Raw genomic sequence first — 25,037 nt, forward strand, 5'->3', positions numbered from 1 at the left:
TACTAATAATAAACTTAGGTGACTTAGGATTAGAACACCATAATCTATATCCCTTCACCCCAGTAGCATATCCTATAAAGATAGCTTTCTTTACTCTAGGTTCAAGCTTACCATCATTAACATGAAAATAAGCAGAGCAACTAAATACTCTTAAATGAGAGTAATTAGCAGGGGCACCAGACCATACCTCTTCTGGAGTCTTGAAATTAATTGTTGTAGAAGGAGATCTGTTTATCAAATAGCAAGTTGTATTGACTGCATCGGCCCAAAAGGTTTTTGACAAACCGGCATTAGAGAGAATACACCGAGCTCTCTCCAAAAGTGTTCTGTTCATCCTTTATGCAACTCCATTTTGCTGTGGTGTATGCCGAACTGTACGATGACACACAATACCTTCATTCTTGCAGAACTGGTCAAACTCTGTGGAACAAAACTCCATCCCATTGTCGGTTTTGAGGCGCTTCACTTTCTTTCCTGTTTGTTTCTCAATCATAACCTTCCATTGCTTGAAGGTTTCAAACACATCACTCTTATGCTTCAAAGGATACACCCAAACTTTTCTGGAATAATCATTAATCAATGTTAGCAGAAAACGAGCTCCACCTTTCAAAGGAACCTGAGAGGGACCACAAACATTTGAATGGATATAATCTAAAGTACCCTTGGTTCTATGAACACCGGTGCTAAAGGATACTCTATGGTGTTTGCCGAAAACACAATGCTCACAAAAGTCTAATTTGCTGGTTTTCTGACCACAAAGCAGACCTTGTTTGCTCAATATATCCAGTCCTCTCTCACTTATATGCCCTAACCGCATATGCCACAAATGCGTAGTGTCTGAATCTGAATCCTCTGAGGATGACATTGCTGTAGCACCTATCACTGTACTGCCTTTAAGGATATAGAGAGTATTTACCTTCTTTCCTTTCATCACAACAAGAGAACCTTTACTTACTCTCAAAACTCCACCTTCAGCCGAAAACTTAAATCCATTTGAGTCAAGGGTGCCTAAAGAAATGAGGTTCTTCTTTAATTCTAGAATATGACGGACATTACTCAATGTTCTAATAATACCATCATGGGTTCTAATCTTAATTGATCCGATACCAACAGTCTTGCAAGGCACGTTATTTCCTAACAAGATATTCCCACCATCGATAGACTGATATGTGACAAACCAATTCCTATGCGGACACATATGATAGGAACAACCCGAATCAAGAATCCACTCATTTTGTGAATGAGTATTAACACTAACTGAAAGAACTTCATGTGAACTAGAGGACTCTTCAGTTACAGTGGCAACTGAATGTTTCACCTCCCCAGACTTCGACTGTGAATTATCCTTTGCTTTGAGCGCTGGACAATTAGGTTTTATATGCCTATATTTCTAACAGTAATAACATTCAACATTTCTTCTTGGCCTGAACTTTGATCTAGACATGTTTCTAGATTTGCCTCTACCACCAACACCCTTTTTAGGACGACCACGAGCGAACAAGCCTTCAGCTTGATCCTCTCCTCCTACGACAGATACTTTCTGCCTTAACTCTTTTGAATGTAAGGCTGATTTAACATCCTCCAAAGAAAGTGTATCTCTACCGTATAACATGCTATTGACAAAATTTTCATAAGAATGATGTAATGAACATAACAAGATGAGTGCTTGATCTTCTTTATCAATTTTAACATCAATATTCTTTAAATCCATAAGAATAGTATTAAGTTCATCTAAGTGGTCTTTAATTCGCATACCTTCCTTCATGCGAAGGGTGAAGAGGCGTTGCTTCAAGTATAGCATGTTTGTTAGAGATTTCGTCATGTACAAGCTTTCCAACTTGAGCCACAAGCCGGTGACGGTATCTTTATTTGCAACCTCCCGTAGGACCTCATCGGCCAAACAGAGTTGTATGACACTATGCGCCTTCATCTCCAACTCTTCTTTCTCATCATCAGACATAGATTTCGGCAACTTATCCTTTCCGGACAAGACTTTGAATAGTCCTTGTTGTACTAGGAGAGCCATCATTTTTACTCTCCATAAACTGAAGCCGTTTCTCTCATCGAATTTCTCCACTTTGTATTTTACAGAAGACATCTTGAAGCCAACTAGAACAGTAACGATATTTATGAACAGTAACCGTATTTGTAAAACAGTAACCGTATTTGTAAAACAGTAACCGTATTTGTAAAACAGTAACTGTATGTATGAATAGTAATCATATGTATGAATAGTAAGTACTTTTGAATAGTAACCAGTGCCTTTAAAGAGTAAATGATAATCTAACTTATTTTCTAATGTGGAGGATCCATTTTTAGTGGTAGCCACAGAGCATACGATAAGCAGATACACGTACTCTAAACAGGCTTTGATACCAGTTTGTTGCTGGGAGGGGCTTCACAGCACAGAAGATGTCTATACAAGAGTGGATAAATAGAAAACAGCACACAAGGATTTAACGCGGTTCGGTCAGTATGCCCTACATCCACGGGCGAGAATAGCAGAGAAATTTACTAACCACCAAAAGAGAAGATTATAAAAGAAGAGACCACTTTCTAACCAGAGACTCTCATAAAGAAACAGATAGATTCTTTCTATCTCACTCACTTCTCTCTCTATTCAACTCTTTTCTTTTCTTTCTCTGAGTTTGTTCGTGCTCTGAGAACTCTCCACAACCTCCCTTTTATAAGCTCAAAATATTAATAAAATAATACAAGAATGGTTGGTGAGTTTTGACAATTGAAAGAAAACGCCAGAGAGAGGGTTGGTGAGGTTTGATTTTTCCTTCATCTTCAAAGTCACGTTCACATCTTTTAAAAAAGGCCCTTTTTGCAGATTTATGAACAAGATCAATCTTTTTGAGTTTTAATTCGTAAAATCGATCTCTTTTTTTTGCCATGTCATTATGACTAACAAAAAGAGGTTAATTTTACTAAATACAATGTTTGAAATGCATAGAATGTTGTGCGCAACGGAACTCTAAACACACGAAAGTGCACGAACAAGAAAGAGATATATCACAACCAATAAGTAAAACACAATCACCACAGCAAGACAAACGAATTTTTACGTGGTTTAACAAGTTGCCTATGTCCACGGGGCAAGGAGGGGGGGGGGGGGGTTACTATAAGAGATAAAGAAAATTATAAATATGGTTTCAAATCTCACAAAAAACCCTCAAACAAATCTCTCTAGACCTCTCACAAACCCTCCCACAAAGGATGCTCAATTATCTCTCAAAGGTTGCTCAAAAAACGTCCTAACTTAACCCTAATTAAGGTTTAGGATTATATATCAGCTCATAACAAAACGGATCTGAAATCCAAACCCAACTCAAAACCCGACTGGCGGTCGACCGTCGAATCGTCGCGGTCGACCGCACACAACGACAGAAACCTAAAATGATTACAGGGTTTCTACGGTCGACCGCGACGGTCGACCGTCCTAACTCCAGAAACTAGCTTCGATCTTGTGCACATTTCTGGTCGACTGCCGAAGTCCTCACGGTCGACCGGCTAGTTTCCAGACTATTTTTCCTGAGCTTCTTCAACAGTGTTTGCTAATCCTACAAATCTCCACCTCGGTGAAGTTTCTTCCAAAACTGAGCCAACACCAAAGCAACCAAATGTTTTACTTGTTGCGTCCAGTACGAAGTGGAGTAAATCCACGACAATGGACTCAATCCACAATAAGTCGGGAACTCAAACGAGAGCTCAAACAATCTCCCCCATCGAAATCCACAAATCCAAACCGGCTGTATCGAAAAGATGCCTACGTATCCTCTTGCCAAAGGAATCAAGCCTCACGTAGTTTATCCAAATGGCCTCCAAAGACCCTCAACATCGAAGAATGTTCAATAGCTCCAAACAATGACCAAACTTCACACCTGAAATAACTTTGGTCAACATATCTGTAGGGTTGTCCTTTGAGTGGATCTTCTCCAACATGACATCTCCATCATCCAAAACACCACGGACAAAGTGGAATTTGACATCAATGTGCTTCGTGCATGCATGATAAACCTGGTTCTTTGCCAAATAGATAGCTGACATGCTATCACAATAAACCCGAATGGTGTCTTGTACAATCCCTAAGTCCTCTGACAATTCATGCAACAACAAAGCCTCCTTCACAGCTTCAGTCACCGCCATATACTCCGCCTCTGTAGTAGAAAGAGCCACTGTAGATTGAAGTATACATCTCCAACATATCGGTGCTCCTGCCAATGTAAACACATATCATGAAGTAGACCGACGCTTCTCAAGATCCCCAGGATAATCTGAATCACATAATCAATACAACCCTGCCTATTCTTCTCATTGTAACTAATAATAGTTCTTCCATTGATCATAGTGAGAACGAACGTAGAATAATCATCCTCTGGTAACGAACACAAAAGTAGTATCGCCTTGTCTTCATCCTCAACCATGATGTCCACATTGGCCATATCTGAAAGTAACTTCGTGAAGTTATTTACATGCTCCCTAATGAAAACTCCCCTCTTCATCTTGAACTGGTAAAACCTCTTCTTCAAGTGAAGCCGATTCTCAATACTCTTAGTAAGGTACTTTTCATTGAGCGTTTCCCACAATCTCTTTGCCGACGTCTCGTTCATTACATCATAAATAAGATCCAGCGTCAAACATGAGCGAATAACTTCACAAGTCCTACTGTTCATTTTCTTCCAAACCTTGTCCTCCATGTCTTTAGGTTTCTCTTGTAACTCAAGAGTCTCCTCCAAATTCTGTGCATCCAACGCATCTATCACCTAGTATCTCCACAAACCGAAATTGATCTTGCCATCGAACTTCGGAACATCAATCTTTGTATTATTGATGCTCAAACTCTGTATCACTTTTGTAAGAGATGACCCCAATGTGCTTGTTTCTCACATATTATAGATCTAACTCTCCAAATAAGAATCCTTCAATGAATCCTTCGAATAAGGTCCAAGCCAAACCTGAAGCTCTGATAGCACTTATTGTGCGCAGCGAAACTCGCAACACACGAAAGTGCACGAACAAGAACGAGATAGATCACAACCAATAAATAAAACACAATCACCACAGCAAGACAAATGAATTTTTACGTGGTTTGACAAGTTGCCTATGTCCATGGGGCAAAGAGGGGGGAGTTTTTACTATTAGAGATAAAGAGAATTACAAATAGGGTTTCAAATCTCACCAAAACCCTCAAACAAATCTCTCTAGATCTCTCACAAATCCTCCCACAAAGGATGCTCAATTCTTTCTCAAAGGCTGCTCAAAAAACGTCCTAACTTAACCTTAATTACTCAGGTTTAGGGTTATATATCAGCTCATAACAAAACGGGTCTGAAATCCAAACCTAACTCAAAACCCGACTGGTGGTCGCGGTCGACCACACGCAACGATAGAAACCTAAAATGATTACTGGGTTTCTACGGTCGACCGCGACGGTCGACCGTCCCAACTCCAGAAACCTGCTTCGATCTTGTGCACGTTTCCGGTCGACTGCCAAAGTCCTCACGGTCGACCGGCTAGTTTCCAGACTGTTTTTCCTAAGCTTCTTCAACAGTGTTCGCCAATCCTACATAGAACTAGTAGTTCCGTGTGTTTAGATGTTAATAATTACTCGTTAATTAGATCTTTATAGGTAAACAAGACACATACTTAAGGACCTCTAAATACATGAGATTATTGGTGTTGTGCATTGTAAAGATTATATTTTATAAGACCATCTCCAATGGCTAACAATTGGGTATGTTATTTGGTGCAATGGCTAACAATTGGGTAGGCAAAAGACCATCTCCAATGGCTAACAATTGGGTATGTTATTTGGTGCAATGGCTAACAATTGGGTAGGCAAATGAAAAGTAGGAGAGAGAAAAGGCAAAATTTGCCTACCGGTTAATTTTCTCCAAGGATACGGCTTGTCAGCAGCTGCAATTAAAAAAAAACAAAAAAAATGCTCCATCCATTCTCCTTGCGCCATGTCAGCGAAACTGGGCCTGCAGATGGACACATGCGTGTGTCCATCACAAAAGAGAATGTCTTTTGTTTTTTTTGTTTTTTTTTGTTTTTCTTTCTTCCATTATTTAAATGGCTTTTTTATATCAATAATTGCTCTAAATTAATTATTTTTTTTCACCCTTATTTTTTATTTTTCAAGGTCTATAAATAGAGCTTGAGTTTATGTTATTTGGACAAAAAAAAATCAAGTTTTTATTCACTTCATTCCTTATATTTCCAACTTCCACATCCAATCCTTAATAATAATGTGTGTTGTTTTCTTTTATAAAATTAATATATTATTTATTGCATTAAAAATTAAGTTTTTTGAAAATTATAAATTATTAAAAAATACATATTATTTATTACATAATAAAAATTAAATTTTATAATTATAAATATATTAGTAAATATAATAACGATTAAAATGTATAAAAAATAAGAATAATAGGATGAATAAATATGGTGGGGTATATGGTTGAGTGATGTGGAGGAAAGATAAAGTGAAAAACTTTTGAAAAACTAGTTGTTGTGGAGTTGAAAGGCAATTGGAAAAGGCAAGTGATGTGGAGAGAGAATAAAGTAAGGTGGAAGGAGAGAGAAAGACAATATTTGCCTTGCCATTGGAGATGGTCTAAAATCGTTTTTTTGGCCAACCATGGCGACGTGGTAAAAAAAAGTTGATTTTACTAATTAAAATCTAACGAGGGCCATTTTAGTCACAAAATTTGAAAATGGGTCCTTTGTTTTAATTTCTCCTACATGAAACCACAACATGCATTCTCCTCTCTTTCTCAACAAAAAATCCTGGTTATAAATACCGCAACCCAGCCCAAAACCCTGAGAACCAGTGACTTCCCATCTTCAGACTTCAGGTCTGTAACCATGACGAGCAAAGGTGCTTCCTTTTTCACTTCTCTCCATAAAGATCGCTTCTTTTTTCATAATTTCAAACTATTTCTAGTCGACGATTGATCTAACTTCCCTAATAATCCAATGGTGCATAATCCTTCTCTGAATTCTCATATCGATGGAATCAATGAGGTTTTCTAGGGTTTATTCAGGGAAAATTCTCCACCTACGGTGTCGCCCGTAACCCTAAGTCCGTTAATGTATATTGCAGATTGTCCCCTTGATTCAACGAAGAATAAGGGAACGGACAGTTGTTCGCGGATTTGCGATCTAGTCACTGATTCGCTCCTCCCTTACATCGTAATGCTCTCTCTATTTCTTTATATTTCTAATTTTTGTTTTTCTATAATCAGCATTGGTTTCTGTCGTTTTACAGGAACCAAGGTGCTGTCAACTTACCAAGGAAACAGAGAAGGATTTGCTATTATCTCTTTCTATGGTAATCTCTGAATGATAACTCGTTCGCACATGTTGTGACCCTTTTTTTATTTTATTTTAAAGATTTATTGATTGTTGTTCTTGACCGTTTGTTTAAGATTTCTAAGAAAATTAAGCAGTTGGCAAGTGAGGATGGATGCCGATTTGAGCAGGTAAGATCAAATTAATTCCTTTGATTTGACAGTTGCTGAGATACGAAACAGATGCTAAATGTTTTTTGATAGATTCTGCTTTTAATTGGATATGAGTTGGGAACATATTCTTTTATTATTATTATTATGGACAAACCTTCAAAACAGCCCTATTTGCAAACTTAATACCAAAAACCAACCTGTTTCACCTTTATTTGCAAAAAACGACCTGGTTTCAGCCCTGAGGCTGGGCTGAAACCAGGTCGGTTTTTGAAAAAAAAGTTCACAAACTTCACGGGAGTTGAAGTCCCGTGAAGTTTTTTACATAACAAACTTCACGGGACTTCAACTCCCGTGAAGTTTTGTTATGAAAAAAACTTCACGGGACTTCAACCCCTGTGAAGTTTGTGAACTTTTTCTGAAACTAGGTCGGTTTTTGCAAATAAAGGAGAAACAGGTCGGTTTTTGGGATTAAGTTTGCAAATAGGGCGGTTTTGAAGTTTTGTCCTTATTATTATTATGGACAAATTTTCAAAACCAACCTCTTTCCACATTTAATCCCAAAAAAGATCCATTTTGAAGTTAGTTTTTGTGAAAAGGAGTCCGAAACTTCACGGGAGTTGAACTCCTGTGAAGTTTCAGAAGTTTTTTTTTTCAAAAACCGACCTGGTTTCAGCGGCAAGGCTGAAACCAGGTCGGTTTTTAAAAATATTGTTGAAAGGGGTCTTTTTTTGGGATTAAATGTGGAAAGAGGTTGGTTTTGAAAATTTGTCCGTATTATTATTATTGCTTAATGATAAATTGTATATGATGCCAAAAGATTGAAGTCAGTTTGTTTCTCCTTGAACACTCGTTTCTCAAAAATAACATTCATTTGACCTGACCAATACCCTATGAGATGATGATGAGAACAGTTGCTCTGCTCTCTACACTTTAGATTTTCCTCTCACATTTTTCCATCTTTGTGGATGACCATATTATGAAGGAGCATATGCCACTTGATTGGTTTATATTGGTTCTCTTATTAAAATATGGATTTTCAAGTTAATAATTCATTTCCTGTATTCTCTAGTCACTCGTTCTTGGGCTATGTTGCAATTTTTTCCTCCGAGGTTTATGGCTTTTATGCAATTACCTACAGTGTAGTACTCTTCTCTAGCCCAAGGTTTATGGTTCATGGTAGCATTGGCTTAACATGCTTCCCAAAGGACTGGTATGTTTTACCCCTTTTGCATCACTTAGCATGATGTTATCTTACCTGCACTAGCTTTTCTAGGGGACTTTGCCATCGAGCTGTGCCTAGCTGAGACCCAATCACATAACTTTTTCACTCAATTGGAATTTTTTGTCCAGAAGGTGCAGTTCTGCCCTTGACCCAAATCTCGACTATAGTGATGACGATTCGCTTATCACGTTCTTTAGTTTTCACCGCCTTGTATTTGTTATCTGCTTATCTTTTCTTATTTGAAATGGAGACACTTTAAGAAATTTATTTTACTCTGAAGTATATAATAGAGCTATTTTGACCATGCAACTATTTTCCGTGGATACATTTGCTAAAAGCGAATCTTAATTTTCACCTTCTTATTTTAGTTTATGACAACTGTAACGATCCTAAATGTCCATACAGTAATGTGCTTGACCTGGCATAGTCATAAACCATTTTTTGACCAAATAAACTCCTGAAAGCTCCCAGATGACAGAAAAGGAACAAAGTTGGATTTTACGGTAAGATAATATTCCTGTTGAGTGAACTTGCTATTTTCATTTTTCATATTTTGCAGGATTTTGTGGAAAATTTTGTGTCTGCTCATTCTTGTTCGAAGAATTTGGATCAGCATTTTGTAGGAGAGTACTGTTGTCTAGCAAATATGGTCACTACTATGGTAACTTATTGCTTTTAATCAAGGACTTCCTTTACTAATTTAAGTAAAATGCATTATGCACTCTTATCTGTGTTTTGAATTATTTCTTCCCTCTCATGACAAGTCTCGAGGCTTGTTTTACGCTGTAACTGCTGTTTAGCTCTGATTTTGTATATAAGATTCAAATATATTGTTGCATGGTTCAAATTCTGTTTATTATATTGTCTTTACTATTTTCAGGTGTCCTTCTTGAATATTGACAATCAGTTTGTTCAACATGTTGCTGGAAATATCCTTTCTTCCCTGTCCTGCTTGCTGACTAGTTATGTACGTTTTTTAAGATCATCTGTAGTTTTTCTGGGGTAAGATTGCTGGGATTGAATTCGTGGAATCTGAATCGTAACTCCTTTGCAGGTCAACAAATGGCTTGAATTTATTCATATGCTGTTGATTATCGTAGAATCATCAATTTCAAGCATTTGTTCTGCGATGTCATCAACTATGGAATCCATTGTTCTTATAGATGGAAGTTCACTGCACTGTTACCCACTTACTATTGGTGAGACATTCCAAACAGAAAACCCATGCTTTGACTTCACAGGGTTCATTGCACTCTTACAAGCAAGATTAGGGAAAGTGAGTTGGCCTGTTGTGGCAGCACTTACTCGAATTTTACGCAATATACTGAAATCTTTGAAACTTGAAAATGGTGACCTTGAAGGTGCATTCACGGGCCTTGTTGTCTCCTCTCTAGTAAAAATCCCTTGGGATGTATTTTGTGGGATCCATGCCAGTGAATCGCTTATGATTCATGTGGGTTTAGGCAAAGTTGATTTACAAGATAGACATAATGGTTTAAAAAGGACGACAGGTGTCCTTTTAGGAACTGTACTGCAATTATTATGTTCCTTAGTTAAGCAAGATTATTCAGAGGATGAAAGGGATGGCCCTTTAGGGGAGCTGGCTACGTACTCCAAGTTTACTAATCTAGTACCACAACTTCTTTCTAGTTGTTTCTCTAAATGCATGAGACATAAAGACATGGGCCTTTCTACATATCTGAGACACAAAATGTTGGTAAGCATTAATTCCATTCCCTCCCACCATGTTTTTGAGGTCCTTCTATAGTAATTTCTTTGTGTTGTGAGTTAGAGCGTAGTAATAGATATAGACTTCATGCAATATTGATGTTATATAGGCTTTGGGCAATATAGATGTTAACCAGGTCAATAATCCAAACAAAGAGAAGCTAAACTTCCACCAAATGGAAGTTATTTTGCAAACTTTTGAGAGTGGATTACTGTACATGAGTATCATTTTCTGCAGGTTCTAATGACCCGGCTTAGTTTTCACAACCAGTGGCACATCTCTCAACCTGCGTCATATCTCAGATTATTGAGACTATATTTTGAAGACCTTATATTCAAGACATTCTCAGAACTGAATGCTGGTTATGCTGGTTCTGGAAATTGTTTGGAAGGTTCTCCATATTTGTGCAGTTTTAATGATAGAGATACACACACTCGACATCTGCAGAGGCTGGTCATTTTTCTACATTTTAAGTGTTGTTTCGTATTGGTCCACTGGAAACAAACTGGACAAGGGTGTCTATGGTACACACAAACACTCTTTCCATCAACTGCAGGGTTGCACTTTGCGGTGAGACCTGCTGCCACATGGGATTCTTGGAGCTTTCAGAGTGTTTTTCTAGGTGTGATTTTCTGCAGAAGTCAGTGGACTCTGACAATTTCTCAAAAGCATGCGGCATCTTTTCTTTATCTTTTCTGCAGCTTTACATGGAGGAGGTATGAATTTGTGGTACACCTTCGCTCGTATATGATTTTGGATCTGCTTATGTGCAAACAGAATCATTCAAAAAAGATTATATATCTTAGTAGTTTGTTGTTTGATTTCAATTTCTTCTTGTGATAGGTTCTACTTGAGGTCACCGACAGAACTTAGTGAAATCAATTTTCTTCAATTAATGATCTTTCATTATTTAACCATTCAATGGATTCTTGAGTAGCAATTTGTGTTGGTTTACATAATGTTGCTAGACCATTTGATAAGTTTTTTTGCACCACCAAGGAATGGAACTGTGTTGATTGTATAAAGAGCCTTTTATTGCTGTTTTAACTATTCAATTGATAAACATGCCAACTATTGCAACTATATTTACTGAGCAGTGAATTTAAAATAATTTTTATTTTCTAAGCTGTTGATACCAACAATTTAATAATATTGACCCCGAAATGTCAAAATCACTGAAACGCCTATTACTATGAAAAACTGGGATAAAAACATGCTTATTTATGAGATTACAAATCTCGGGTTCAGGCTTGTATAGTTGTATGTATCTCGGCATATGGATCTTGTACTGCATTTTCTGAATCTGTTTAACTGCAGGATGATATACTATTTGAAATGCTGTTGTTGCTATTGCGTGCTCCGTTCTTTGCTTTACAAGTGTGAGCAACATAATGATCATATCTCAAACATTTTATGATTTTGAAAATTAAGAGAAATATGCTCATGTGATTCTTTTGGGAAGCTTGCAGGCAGAGTATTGCAACTGATAAATCTTCTAGGGAGACAGAAGGAGATGTGCATTATTATATGACAGGCATTTTTCATCCCATTCATTTGTTTCATTGGTTCCTTATATTGGTGAGTTTCATCTTGTATATGGTAATTCATATTCGTTCATCGAGGGAAAATCTGATTTCAACTAATCAATTGATTACGATTTTCTGCTTAAAATCAAGATACAGTCATATTTTTAAGAATAAAATCCTAATAATAGAGAACATCAAATAAAATTGCAACTAATCCTAACTAAAACTAAAATCCCAACAAATCTTACTAATCATAGCTGCAACAACCCGAATCTATTTTTTCCTTCATCAAATATCTTCCACTTAGAGAAAACTTGACCTTAGTTTTGGAATTGATCACGGCTTCAATCTTCAGCTCCTTTATGTTCTGCTTTTGAAAATTTGTGCTTCTGAAACTTTGTATCAGAATCTTAATTTTCATGCATGATTGAAGGTTGCTTTGAAACCAATTAATGGGGAACGACTGAAGAATCTAGTGTTATGTATGACAAAAGAAAAAGATACAAATTGGACCTCACACCCGGCAACTCACATACCTAATAAAATGCACAACGTGCCTTACTACTGGAAAATCTCATGCCTAATAAAGTATAATATGGGCCTTACACTCAGAATATCACATGCCTAATATTGTTCATGGGATTAGTTGCAAATCACATGCAATAAATCAAACTGTCTAGATTCTCTAAATGAAGGATATAATAGTGTTTATGGGAATAAAATAAAATCCTATTTTAAATAACAAATAACATCAAATAAAATTTCAATTAATCCTAATTAGAACTAAAATCCTAACAAATATTCTTAATCTTAATTGCAACAATCTGTATCTATTTTGTTTTACAACTACAACTAGTTAGCAATTGTAGAGCTGCTAGCCATATAGCCAATTGTAACGGCATAAAGAGGTAAGCTAATAAATGATGCTTTTTAAGTTATGATTTGTTGTCATTGTTAGTAAGTGAGTTTTTTTTGGTTGAAACTTCGATGTTATGTAAACGTTATGGTTAGTCCAATGTGGAATAGGTTAAAACAGGTTCTTCTACTCCAATGCGGAATAGCTGATCAATATGATGAAGAAAAAAAGATGATTATTTTATGATTTGACATCTAGATTGGATCTTATTAACAATAAAGTCGAGATTTCAAAAGATATAATATCTTCTTGTCAATGCATCCTTTTGTTGTTCTCTATTTTCAGATCACCGTGGACCATGAATTTTAGTTGATCTTGTTGATTTTAAAGGTCTTCCATTACGCATAAAACAAAAAAGGTGAGAATGGAGGAGAACGGGGGGAAAATGTGGGGTTCATGGCATGACATATGACACTGATGACAACATTCAAGGAAAGAAGAAGATTGGACAAGATGGAGGGACAGAGGGAGAGGAGAGGGGATGGGAGGGAGAGAAAGAGGGAGAGTGACGTAATCTCATTCTCTTTTTCCTTGTTTATCTCCTCATGTGAGTAGCTGCCTAGCTGGTAGCGTGCTTGAAAAGTAAAAGCTGATTCACTACTCGATTTACTTGGTTGAGTAGACGGTTTTAATTTTCCAAAACTGACTGCAAACTGATAACTGAACCAGTTAAGATGTGTCAACCTAATTCAGTAATGAAGTCAACTCATTCCAGCTTGTGAAGTTACAATTCAGTTTTTGGTTAAACTTAAAATTATGTCCTTATTTATCTAGTGCGTAGGCATGTGACATCCTCCACCACTACACACCAGTCATTGCTTAAATGTGGATTGCAAGATTCAATCTGAAAACTAACAACTTTGGGAAATAGTATTTTGGCTATTTGACCTGTTCGTTTTGGGTTTTCTACTGTTATTGATGAAGAGAAGAATGTCAAGATGCTACTTTCCTGTTTCATGTTGTCTAAAGCAAACTTTTGATTTGCTAGTATGTGATTTTTCTTAATTTTAAGCTTTTCTCAACGTTTCTTCTCACATAAACTCACAAGTTTTTTCCTTTCTTGCTTTCATCATTTTTCAGTAGTATTTGTCTTCTTACTCTTTTACAGTGCTTTTAAAAACCCTATACAAAACTTCTGTTGAAATAATTTTCTGCATCTCTGGATAGATTTTATGTCCTTTCTTTAGTTGCAAACTTGCGATCATCAGAGAAACTGTTTGGACACTAATTATTCTTCTGCAGTTACATTATGATCACTTGGTGCTTATTGATTATCTTATTTCAAAGGCTACAGGAGTTCAATGTGCACAGTATCTTTTAAGGTATGCTTTTTGTGACTTTATGCTTGTCAAAGGCATGTGGAAAACCTTTTGTTTGGAACTCTTGAAGAGCATGCCTGCAGAAATTTCATCCATGTTGCAAATAAATACGGACCAGATAGTGGAACGATAGTGGAAGTCGAACCACATTGTGGTAATATGGCCTATCATTGTTTTAGTTTCCACTAGTTTCTCTGCCTTAGAGATATTGAACAGGCACATGTCCATCCCCACATCAAATTACAGTAGAAGATGCGTGAACACCTCCTTTTGGGAATTGATAAAAGTATTTGGTCTACTTCTCCCTCTCCCCCTCAGCCTATACACCAATATATACATCACCACACGAAAAAGTCATAATCATGCATGAAGCAAGTATGAACATCACAAGTGATATCGATTATTCTGATCAACTGCAACATCATGCATGAAGAGTTAAAACTATTAACTCTGCACCTGCTAACTTATAGCATCATATAGCATCACATTCATAAAGTTCGATGAACTCGGCCTGACATCCAAGTTGGTCAAATCCAGAAGGATATCAGGTCTGCATTGGCAGTAATTTGCACGGAATACAATCCCATGTGTCAAAAACCCATGTGAATCCAACATGTCATAATGTGATTGCATACATATTGATGCGGGCACGAGGCCCTTTTCAAATAATTAGTGCATCATAGCACCACGTTTCACGAACAGAACATATTTAGTAATTTACAAATGTCTGTTGATAAAATGTACTTTATTAATTGCCGTTTAAATGGAACTATAGTTTTTAAATTACGCGGTTTTATGATTTCACGGAAGCTGTGAGATTCTCTTATCTTGTGCATAGTGGCAATTTGGTTGGTATCTATGCCTTTGTTCGTTGAACTTAGAGAAATGATTACTGTACTACAATTTGTATACTACTTTTGTGCTACTCTTAGGTGGTGCTGATGTGGCACCGATGAGGTGTACAACATTAATTGCACTTGGAAAGAAAAAATTTCAATTTTTATAAAAAAATTGTTCATCTTCTACCTCTTACTTCTTTCATTCCCTCTATGAAACCCAAGCACATCAAGCTTAATTCACCGTCAATTGACGGTTGCTTAATTTATTTTCGTTTTTTCTATAGAGTGCCCATGGGCACTCTATAAGGGAGGAGGGAGATAGAGAGAAATGAATGAAGAGGGGGTCCCCTAATTTGCATTGGGATCCCCTCCTCATTCATTTCTCTCTATCTCTCTCCTCTCTTATAGAGTGCCCATGGGCACTCTATAGAAAACCCGATTTATTTTTAGCTTGTAAGTAGTCCTTTAGACAATGCTCCCTATGTCTCCTCTGTGTTTGCTACGGAGATCAGTTGTAGGTTCACCATTGCAACAAAGCCATTACAAGAAGTTATGCTCTTGCTCATAATACCTAGAAATTGTTGAGTGCTAAACATTCTATTGCTCTTATTTGGGCAGCATCTTAATTCTCATTACTGCCATAATAATTAATCTAATGTCCATGGTCATCACTTTTCAGTCACCGAGTGGATTTTCCCCATTGTTCTCTGCAGTAAGAACATAGTCTAAAACTTAGCTAGGAAACAAAAATAATTAGCAACAAATTTCTTTTGTTTTCTTCTTGTGGATTTTGAAAGAAAGAGAAAAGAAGTTATAAGATGAACAGTCTTTTCTTTAAAGAACAGATAAAACCTTTTAGAAAGTTGAAACTTTATTCCAACCAAGAGCAATTAATCTTGTACACCTCATTATTCCAACTCAGCACCAACTCCGCATAATACCAAGGTAGGATGCAACTTGTAGTACAATTATTATCTCTCTTAACTTTCAAGAAGTCTTATCAATCATGTTCCAATAAATTGCAATCTAGAGTTCGTCAGTGGTATAAGCTGCTATACAGGATGCAAACCTCTATGCATAAAAGATAGTAAAATCATTAGAGTATTTCATGTATCTAAGTTTTACAAATATAACTTGATGTGTTACCAGGAAAATTTGAAATCAAGGTCGCATATGATGAACAACTTGTGTCTAAAGCAATATTGGAATGTGAGACCTTTTGGCTCCGATTAATTAGCTTAGTTTGACAAAATGAAAACTGAATTTCCAAAAAAAAAAAAAAAACTCTAAAATCTTACTAAGGCCACATGCTTGCAAATTAATTGGTTATGAATATGGCTCTAAGTCTAGACAATGTGTGCATGGATGTAGATTTTTGCCTTATGCTAATATAGTCACATCTGAAGTATTTATGTACAAAAGAGAAGTATTAGCTTCTAGTATGATCTAAAAATTGCTAACTATACTGTTCTTGTGTCATTCATATCAAAATTGATATACGCATAAATTGTAAAGTGTGCTTAATTGCTGAAACTTCCATTAGTGACTTCTTTTCCCTGCTTTGGACGCTCAAATAGATGATTAATGTACTGATTGAGACAACTTAACTGACAGCAGTGCTTGAATTTATTAGCCACACCATTAAACTGTTTGAAGTTTCTTTTTTTTGCAAAGTTATTTGCAGCTCTATTTGTCACTTGCATTTGCAGGTTTGTACCTCACTTGTCAATTATCGGTGTAGATCAACATAGGATCATGATACCTGCTACATAACTGTTGCTTTTATTGCAACATAAGGGAACATAATGGATAATTTCTGCTGATCTTTTCATTTATTTTATCCTGGGGTAATAACAGAAGACCCCCCTATGGTTTTCAGGAATGGCAGACTCCACCCTCACCTGGGTTTTAGGAATGATTGAAAACCCCACTAAGGTTTAAAAGTGACACTTTAACCTCCCTTATTTTCAATTTTTCATCTAATAATCATCAACATTCTCAATGTAATCATCAGTTTTCAATGTAATAATGATATACATGTCTATTAATACAAATAATTGCAATATCTTTTTACTTCGGTTCTTACCTCCCGGTTAACTTCAGAAAATTCTAAGAGAGGGTAAATTGTCACTTTTAAAACCTCAGGATATCTTTATGTGAATCCTACAAACGTCTAGAGATTTTAAATGCTTATAAGCTATAGGTCATTTTCAGCACTAATAGTAGTTCTAGTATCATATATTAGTGTCTATGTTTATCGCCTTTTATATCTTTTGTCATATTCATTTTCTATTCATATGCTTTTGTGAATTATTTATCATATTCACCTAACCTATTGCTCAACCATATGGTAGTACATACTGCTAAATAATCATCTCAGTTAGTTTCTGGACATCCATTTTTCGTTCATATGCTTTTGTCAATTGCTTAATTTATTCACCTAACCGCAAGATTCCTTTAACTTGTTTCTCTTCTTCATGACCTAAAATTACCATTAGTTATTCATAGCTTTATATTCTTATTAGGTGTCTACACATAATTTGCAAGTTCTGGTCTGTATTTGTTGAATTTTCGTCATGGGGAAATGAGACAGATCAAAGATATTTGAAGAGAAGAAAGATATCTCCGGATACTACTAATTGTGGTGCGAAGTTATTGTCTTTTCCTATCTCTATGGAGGTTAAGAGGAAAGATTTTAGCAGGAAGGAAATTTTTAGAAAGCATAGGAGCATCAGGCTACATAGTTTTGAAAATGCCAAAGAATGCTTGTTGTCTTTAAAAAGAACAGTTGCTGATCTCCATCAGAAAAGTTTGTTTCCTTACAACCCCAAGCCTCTTCTTAGGAGGTGTGCAAATTTATTTCTCTTATATGCATAATTTTTTTTCCTCTTATACGCATACTTTTCATTATCTCTTACGCTTAAACATGAGAGATATTTGGATTATTACCAAGGCCACTGAGTTGCTTCTTCATAATACGTCGATGGCCATATATATGTATATAAACGTGAAGTCACTCTCTGTGTAAATATCACTATGCGTATTGTCTTTCCTTTTAAATTTAGATTGCTCAACTGTTGATAGATGAAGATGGATGTTGCACTGAGGTGCTAATGGAAGCCAACTGGTAACATACAGCTTCATTACAAAAGAACAAATACAGCAGAACCCAGATATTTGAAATAAATACTTATTGCTTTTCCTCAAGGGAAGTTAAGCTTGTCTAAAAAGGAAAAGGATGGTGATTACAAGATAATCCGTTTATGAAGGACAGACTGGGGCTGAATATGACATGCTTGATAGAATTGACACCTTAGTAGGTGCAAGATGGATTGGCGACGCGTGGATCCTAGGTTCGTTGATCTCTTGTCTTGCCTGTTGTCAGTAGAAGTGGATTGAAGCTAACGTGACTAGTGTAAAGAGGGCTAATTAAACATTAAGATTTATGAATTAGAACTTCTTGGTAATTGGAGGATGCTTTTTGGGGATGCATTTAATGCCTTAACTGTAGTTTACTCCGTAACTTAAAATTGGTAGGCAAGTGATTGCTTCTAGTCTCAATGAAATTTGACAAGCTAGATTTATGAATCTCTGGAAGTTCGGCCTACTGCTCCAAGTTTGAGCTATGTATTCAGTGTGAAGAATCTTTCTTGCAAGAGCCACATCCTGGATACTATCTGCAGTAGACTAGCTCAACTCATGAGTAATATATGTACACACAGACATATATGATGAAGCATTTTTTTTCTTTTTCTTTCTTTCTTTTTTCCCCCTTTACCGAAGAAGACAGGATGGGTGCATGAAGCTCCACACACATACATATACATTCCCAAATCAAGGAAAAAAAGTCCAAAGGGTACTAAGCAGCATATAGCTACATGCACCAGAACTAGAAACGGGCACTAAACCTGCATCAACTTGGGCATGGTCCCTCTATTGAGTAGAAATGATGACCCACAGAGAACACACATGGTTCGGAAACCAGCAGAATGAACCTGAAGATTGACACTTGCATTAGTGGGGCAATTGACGAACCTAAAGACCCGTAGTAGACTTATTGTTACATTCTTAATTCAGTTTCATTGACAAGGCATTGCTCACTGCTTTTACAAAACATTACCATGGTATTTTGGTTTCGGCAAATGCAAATCTGTGTTGACATAGATGATTATCTAGGCACTTGGGATTGATCTGTTATTTGGAACATGGCAAAGACTCACTAAGTTGGTTAATTTTGAGGTGCCACCTAGTTGTTAGGTGTCCTCGTAAGTGTCTGCTTGTGGTTTGGGTGATGCACATCCATGTGGTTCTCTTCTTAATTTTCTGGTACAATATACTTCGGCATCCACACTGGGAAGTATGAACATTCCTGTGTTGTAAAGAACAGTTATGGCTCCCATTCTATTGAACATTTATACTCTTTCTATCTGCTGGATATATTTTTCCAGTTGAAACACAAGCAGTATAGTGAAATGGATCATCTTGCAGTTGAACTTAGTCTCCTGTATTATTAAATAATTAAGTCGTATCACTTTTTAGTTAAGAAGGGTATCTTGTAACACTTCTCAGGTTGAGATATTGCACATATCTCAAGTGCTTAGGCTGATATTTCTCTTGTTATTCAACTTACCTTTGTGCAGACTTACAAGATTGCAGCAGTGGTTTTCCAATATCTGCCAATATCTAAGAAATTGAAAATTTATTCTTATTTTTATTTCTGCTTCCTACTTTGATTTTTCTTTAGTAGTTGGGAGCCTTAACCATTACAATCAACCATGTATTGACTAATTTTTCTGTTTCCGTTGGTGGTAACCACATGATATTGGTGTACTATGCAGTCTTACCAGATTTGAGGAGCTTTGCACACAGTAGGACAACTACTTGAAACTTGACATGCATCATTCTTCTTTTGAAAATATCAGTCTTGTGGCTGTATTTTCAGAGGCGCTCATTGACATCCTTAAGAGGTACGACTCAAGGCTTTTCTTTATTTCTTTCTCTTGTGTATTATAATTTCACTGTTCTCACTGTTCTCGCCATAATTCTTGTAACATATTAGTGGACTAGCAAGCATGATGATGATTAGTGTGCAGGTGCTGTGATTTTTTAAAATGTCGTTTGATGTTAAAGAAGGATTTATTTAAACTCATGGTAGGTAAGTTTTGTCACTATTCTGTCACTTGTACTTTCTGAGCTTTACATGCTGTGCATTTAAAATTAATGGACATATAAATGTGTCGGCAGAACTGGGGGCCTCTCAAGTAGTAAGATGAGATTTAAATGTAGGATGGAAACCAGTTTTGGCTCAAATCTTGAGCTATATTATGTGGGACGTGGGCTCTTAAAAGTCTCCAGTGGATCATAACTTGGACTCAAAGATATACCTTAAATATAGAGTAAGAACCAATTTGATCCAAAAGCTTAAACTATTGGGTATTCTATTTGGCACTAAACAATCTTTCTAATTCTCCTCAAAGCAAACTATATTCACACATGAACTTCCAACAAAATGGCCCCAATTTAAGAAAGCTTTTAAATATGCATTATTTTACTTAAAAAAATACAACCTTGTCTGTGAATAGTTTCTCTATAAACAAGCAAAGTTGACCCACGTATTGCTATGACAATTGTGTGAAAAAAGAAAAAGATAATTATTAAGCATTTTGCTTAGAAATTTTCTTTTTAATTTGCGGATGAGAAAGTATTTGGGAGGTGTACTATAGATAAATAAGTGCAAAAAGAAGGAAGAAAAATGGTTTAATCATTTGATTCAGAATTTCGCTTTTAGTTTGTGGATAAAAATGTTTTTCTGATATGTACTGTAAATAAATTAGTTGAAGAAAAACCAAAAAACAACAATTTAAGCAACTAGACAGTACTGATGCTTTTGGGAGTTGTATTGTAGATTGGCTAAAATGGAGAAAGCCGAAATGGCTCATTTGGTTTATAAAACAAAATTTTTTATAGCAAAAACATGTCTTTGGCTTACCAAAAAAAAAAAAAGGTTTAAGTATCTGGACAGTACTAATACCTTTGGGAGTTATAATGTAGATAAATTAGTATGGAGAAAGTCATAAAGAGAATAGCTCATTTGGTTAAAAGAAATATTTTTGAGAGTTGTACTATGAAATGTGAATAAATATAAATTAGTGTGAAAGAAGCCAAAGAAAATAATAGTCTGAGACTATGTTTTAGAATATTTTTATTGGTAGATAAATTTTTTTGGGAGTTCTACTGTAAAGAACTACACATAATATTTATATTACATTCATATTTATACTTTTATTTTTATATCTATATTTTTGTATTTAGACCCTCGCAAGTCCAAATTATGTTTATTGGATCTTGCTTCAGCTAGTGGAGCTCATCAAGCTTACATTCATCGCGAGTTTCCCCTGAGCACAACAGTCCTAAGTACTCCATTATTAAAATAATTATCTTTAAATTATTATCTGAATGAGAAAGGGGAATTGGGTCCATTTCTTATTGAGCTCTAATAAAGTGAGCTAGAGAGGATGATCTTTTATTTTTGTATTTAGAGTACCTACAGAAGGAATGACCTTTTCTTTTGGTATTTATTTTCCTGGAGTCCATAATGCAGACAGCAGGTCATTCGCTACTTAAACAATTATGTGTTATTTGCACAAATATTCCCCAAATCTTAGTATTTGCAAAACTACCTCTCAAGTCATCAACTTTGGGGGGAAAATACCCCTAAAATTAACAAATCATCAATTTGACTATTTTGTTGATAATTTTTACATTGCCAAAAAAAAAGCTTATCAAAGTTGATAATTAATTGCGTTGAGGTTTTCCCCCCCAAAATTGGTGATTTGAAGGATAGTTTTGCCAATATTGAGAGTTTTGCCAATATTGAGATTTGGATGGATGATTTAAGCGGTATATATGCAAATAAACATAAAAGTATATATGTATGTTGTTTAATTTGTCTCTTTGGTTATATAATGCCTCAGCTGTGAGACATGTTGTGTGTAACAAGCCTTATCATCTTTCCCATTCTTCTAGGTAATCGATAAGAGTTTCAGATGATGCTCCCTGGTTGCATGAGCATTCACTATGAAACTTGTAAAATACTTTATCGTCTCGACCAATTACCCTACAAGGCCTGATAAAAAGGCTCTCCTTTACCCCTAGTTTCTTCAGTTAGGACAGATGACTCTCTGTGTGGCATTAGACAGCTGGTTGAAATTTATCAACGGAATCAGAACATGTTTGATATTTGTGACAGTATCTTTTTTTTTTTTTTGGGTGTGTCAGAATGAACTCCTTGATCCAAGTTTGATCATTGCACATTATGTATGTACTAGTGAGTAATATATCCTGGAGTAAGAAGCCATGTGTTGTGATAATATAGTATCAAATTTAAGCTATCCTTAGCAGCATGCATTGATTTGTTATCAATTGACCCTTTATTGCAAGTTGAGATTATAAGTGCTTGGCATATTGTTAAGTTTGACTTAGTATCATTATGCAGGAATGGGAAGCGACTGTTCTCAAACAAGAGAATTCTGGTGAGGTTTCTACAGATATGAAAATAGCTATTCCGTCCATGCCTTCACTCCACATGATTTCTTTTCTCTTTCAAGCATGCCTGGAAATACACGAAGTTGGAGGCAATGTCCTTGACGAAAAACTATGCTCAGGAAGTTTGCTGGTAGGTTACTGGGGAAGGTATGTGTTTAATCTCATTGTTTATGTAAATAGTAATTTTTGACACTTAGTTTTAGCCCTGTAGTGCTAGTTAGTTAATGGCTCCTGGTGCTGTTAAGGTCTGATGTTATTTCAGTGAGTGCTGAGAATTCTCGCTTCCACGTGTTGGGTTTATATAAATTAGAACGTTTTGCTATGAGAGTCGGTGATGATTTGTTAAGTTTTGTTGTTATTCCTTCTTAAATTCTGCATGCCTATCCATATTTTAGTCTGAGAAATATCCTTTTGTGCAAATAAGAACGGAAGACAAACTTCTAATGCAGAATGGGAACCTTAGCCATGAGTAAAATGCTTTACGATGGAGCAAAGGAATGCAGGATTTCCAAAACTAATGTCTCCTTTGTCCAGAATCAATTAATTTTTTTTTTAGTTTGAACGTTTTAGAACCCCAGGGCCCAACTCTTTTAAGTATATAGAAGTGTGTCCTGGTTTGATATTTCAGTTGGAATGTCTATCGGGATAACCGCGTTAAAGCAGCGTAGTTTGTGTTTAACATATTGAGGATGGGGAAGGGAAGGATTGGAGCCATATGGCTTAATTTCAAAAACAGAAGAATTGAATCTATTTTCTGCGGGGTGTTTCTGTGTTTCATCATAAATTATCTGCATGAATTGACTGAAAAAGAAAAATCTTTAATGTAGTTGTATCCTCTTGCTTTCTCTCGCGTTCTGAAGCTCTACAGTACATACTGATTATTGACATGAATGCCTCGCAGGTTATTGGCATCTATGAGAATTTCCTTCCAACCGCTGAGGCTCCTGAATCTCGAGTTTCAGAAAAATGAGCATTACAAACTCTGTTGGATGTCAGATTTAGACGAAAGCAGATATAGGAATCTGTAGTACGGACCCAGCCATGGGGTTAATACGGAGGCTTTCCCAAAGACTGGATCCTATTGACTGGCCTATGTAACTTTCCCATTTGAAACCTTTTATATTTATATTAGTTTAGAATGAAAACTATATTTCCTGCACTCCTTTTGCTGCATCAACTTAAAAACTGATTATCGGTATAAAGCCCATCTCTATGATCATCATGTAAGCTTTTCCCAAAATATTGAAGCTGTTTTAGAACATAATTTTGCGTACTGAGTCGTCTAAGGACGATTTGCCAGCTTTTACAATCATCTATAATTTGATATCTCTTCTTTAGGATATAAGCCCCCAAAACCGAAAGGTTGCTTCTTCTATGTGTTGGAGTATGTGAGACAGGACAGATTCAGATTTGAATCTCTAAAAAAAACAGATTTCATGAAGATTTGATATACTTGGTTCAGTTTGGATTTTATGATTTTATCTTTTCCTTTGGTTACGATCTTATTTGATGTTATCTTATTTTAGTCAGGATGTTATTTGATGTTCTCTCTTCTTTTGTTAGGATTTTATTTATTTTCTTAGTTTTTCTATAAATAAAATTGCATTTTGTTTCATTTAGGAGGGAGGAGAGAAGAATGTTTGTAAGAAATTTGCATGTAAATTACAGCTAGTATTAATGAGGTGCCCTGCCCATATTGGTATTTTTTTTCCTATTCTTAAATGAAGAGTGCAATTCTATTATTTGTATTTTCGTTTATTTGATCTAAATAAGTTTTATAAAAAAAACTTCATCTTGTGATTCCTCATTATTTGGTATCAGAGCTCAAAGATCCACAATTATCAAGGGTAAAATACCGCTACCTCCTTCACACAAGGGTATGATTTCAATCCATTAAAATTTGGCACATTAGCTAAATTTCATGGATATGAAGAGCCCTATGATTTCAAAGTCCGAGATTTTAATATAGAAGATATATTTTCTGTCTACTGTATGTCAGATCTGAAAATGCATTTATATGTCAAATGAAGCATTTATATGTCAAATGAAGGCTTAGGAAGAAGATAAAAAATGGTGGTCCATAAATTAATTAGGTTAGCATTCGGGAATCTGTTAGTGGGCATGTATGAACGATTTTTTGAAAAGGAGGTACTCATCTCAACCGTGTAGAAGATATTGTTCCGCTTCAAACCTTGAAGCAAAGTCCATACGAATGCCTCAACTCTTGCTAGATGTAGACCTAAAGTCAGACCTTGAATAAAATCGAAATCTAGAACCAGAACAAAAATTAGAGACTAAGCCATAATTGGAGCCTGAACTAAAACAAGAACCAAATCAAAAGATCGACTCGGAGCTAAAGCTTGAGCTAGAAGAAAAAGCAGAGCAAGAGCAAAAGTACTGATCAGAACCTAACCCGGAACGAGAGGTGCAATTTGAGCTCGAGCCAAAAGCTTAACCACATCAGAA

The 25,037-nt window shown here is 36.0% G+C and overlaps 1 protein-coding gene across 1 annotated transcript; it reads left to right on the forward strand.

Moving 5' to 3' along the window:
- On the forward strand, positions 6,787 to 23,957 carry LOC109834249. The gene is given in 16 exon segments (XM_020402227.1): positions 6,787 to 6,889; positions 7,115 to 7,203; positions 7,280 to 7,342; positions 7,440 to 7,493; positions 9,257 to 9,358; positions 9,578 to 9,664; positions 9,752 to 10,414; positions 10,664 to 11,059; positions 11,062 to 11,142; positions 11,744 to 11,805; positions 11,896 to 12,004; positions 14,111 to 14,190; positions 17,552 to 17,872; positions 19,865 to 19,993; positions 22,522 to 22,718; positions 23,473 to 23,957. Coding segments are annotated over 14 exon segments (2,154 nt in total). The 5' UTR covers positions 6,787 to 6,876; the 3' UTR covers positions 19,899 to 19,993; positions 22,522 to 22,718; positions 23,473 to 23,957.

The sequence above is a fragment of the Asparagus officinalis genome, chromosome 3 (genome assembly GCF_001876935.1).
Source record: "Asparagus officinalis chromosome 3, Aspof.V1, whole genome shotgun sequence".
In the NCBI taxonomy this organism is placed as follows: domain Eukaryota; kingdom Viridiplantae; phylum Streptophyta; class Magnoliopsida; order Asparagales; family Asparagaceae; genus Asparagus; species Asparagus officinalis.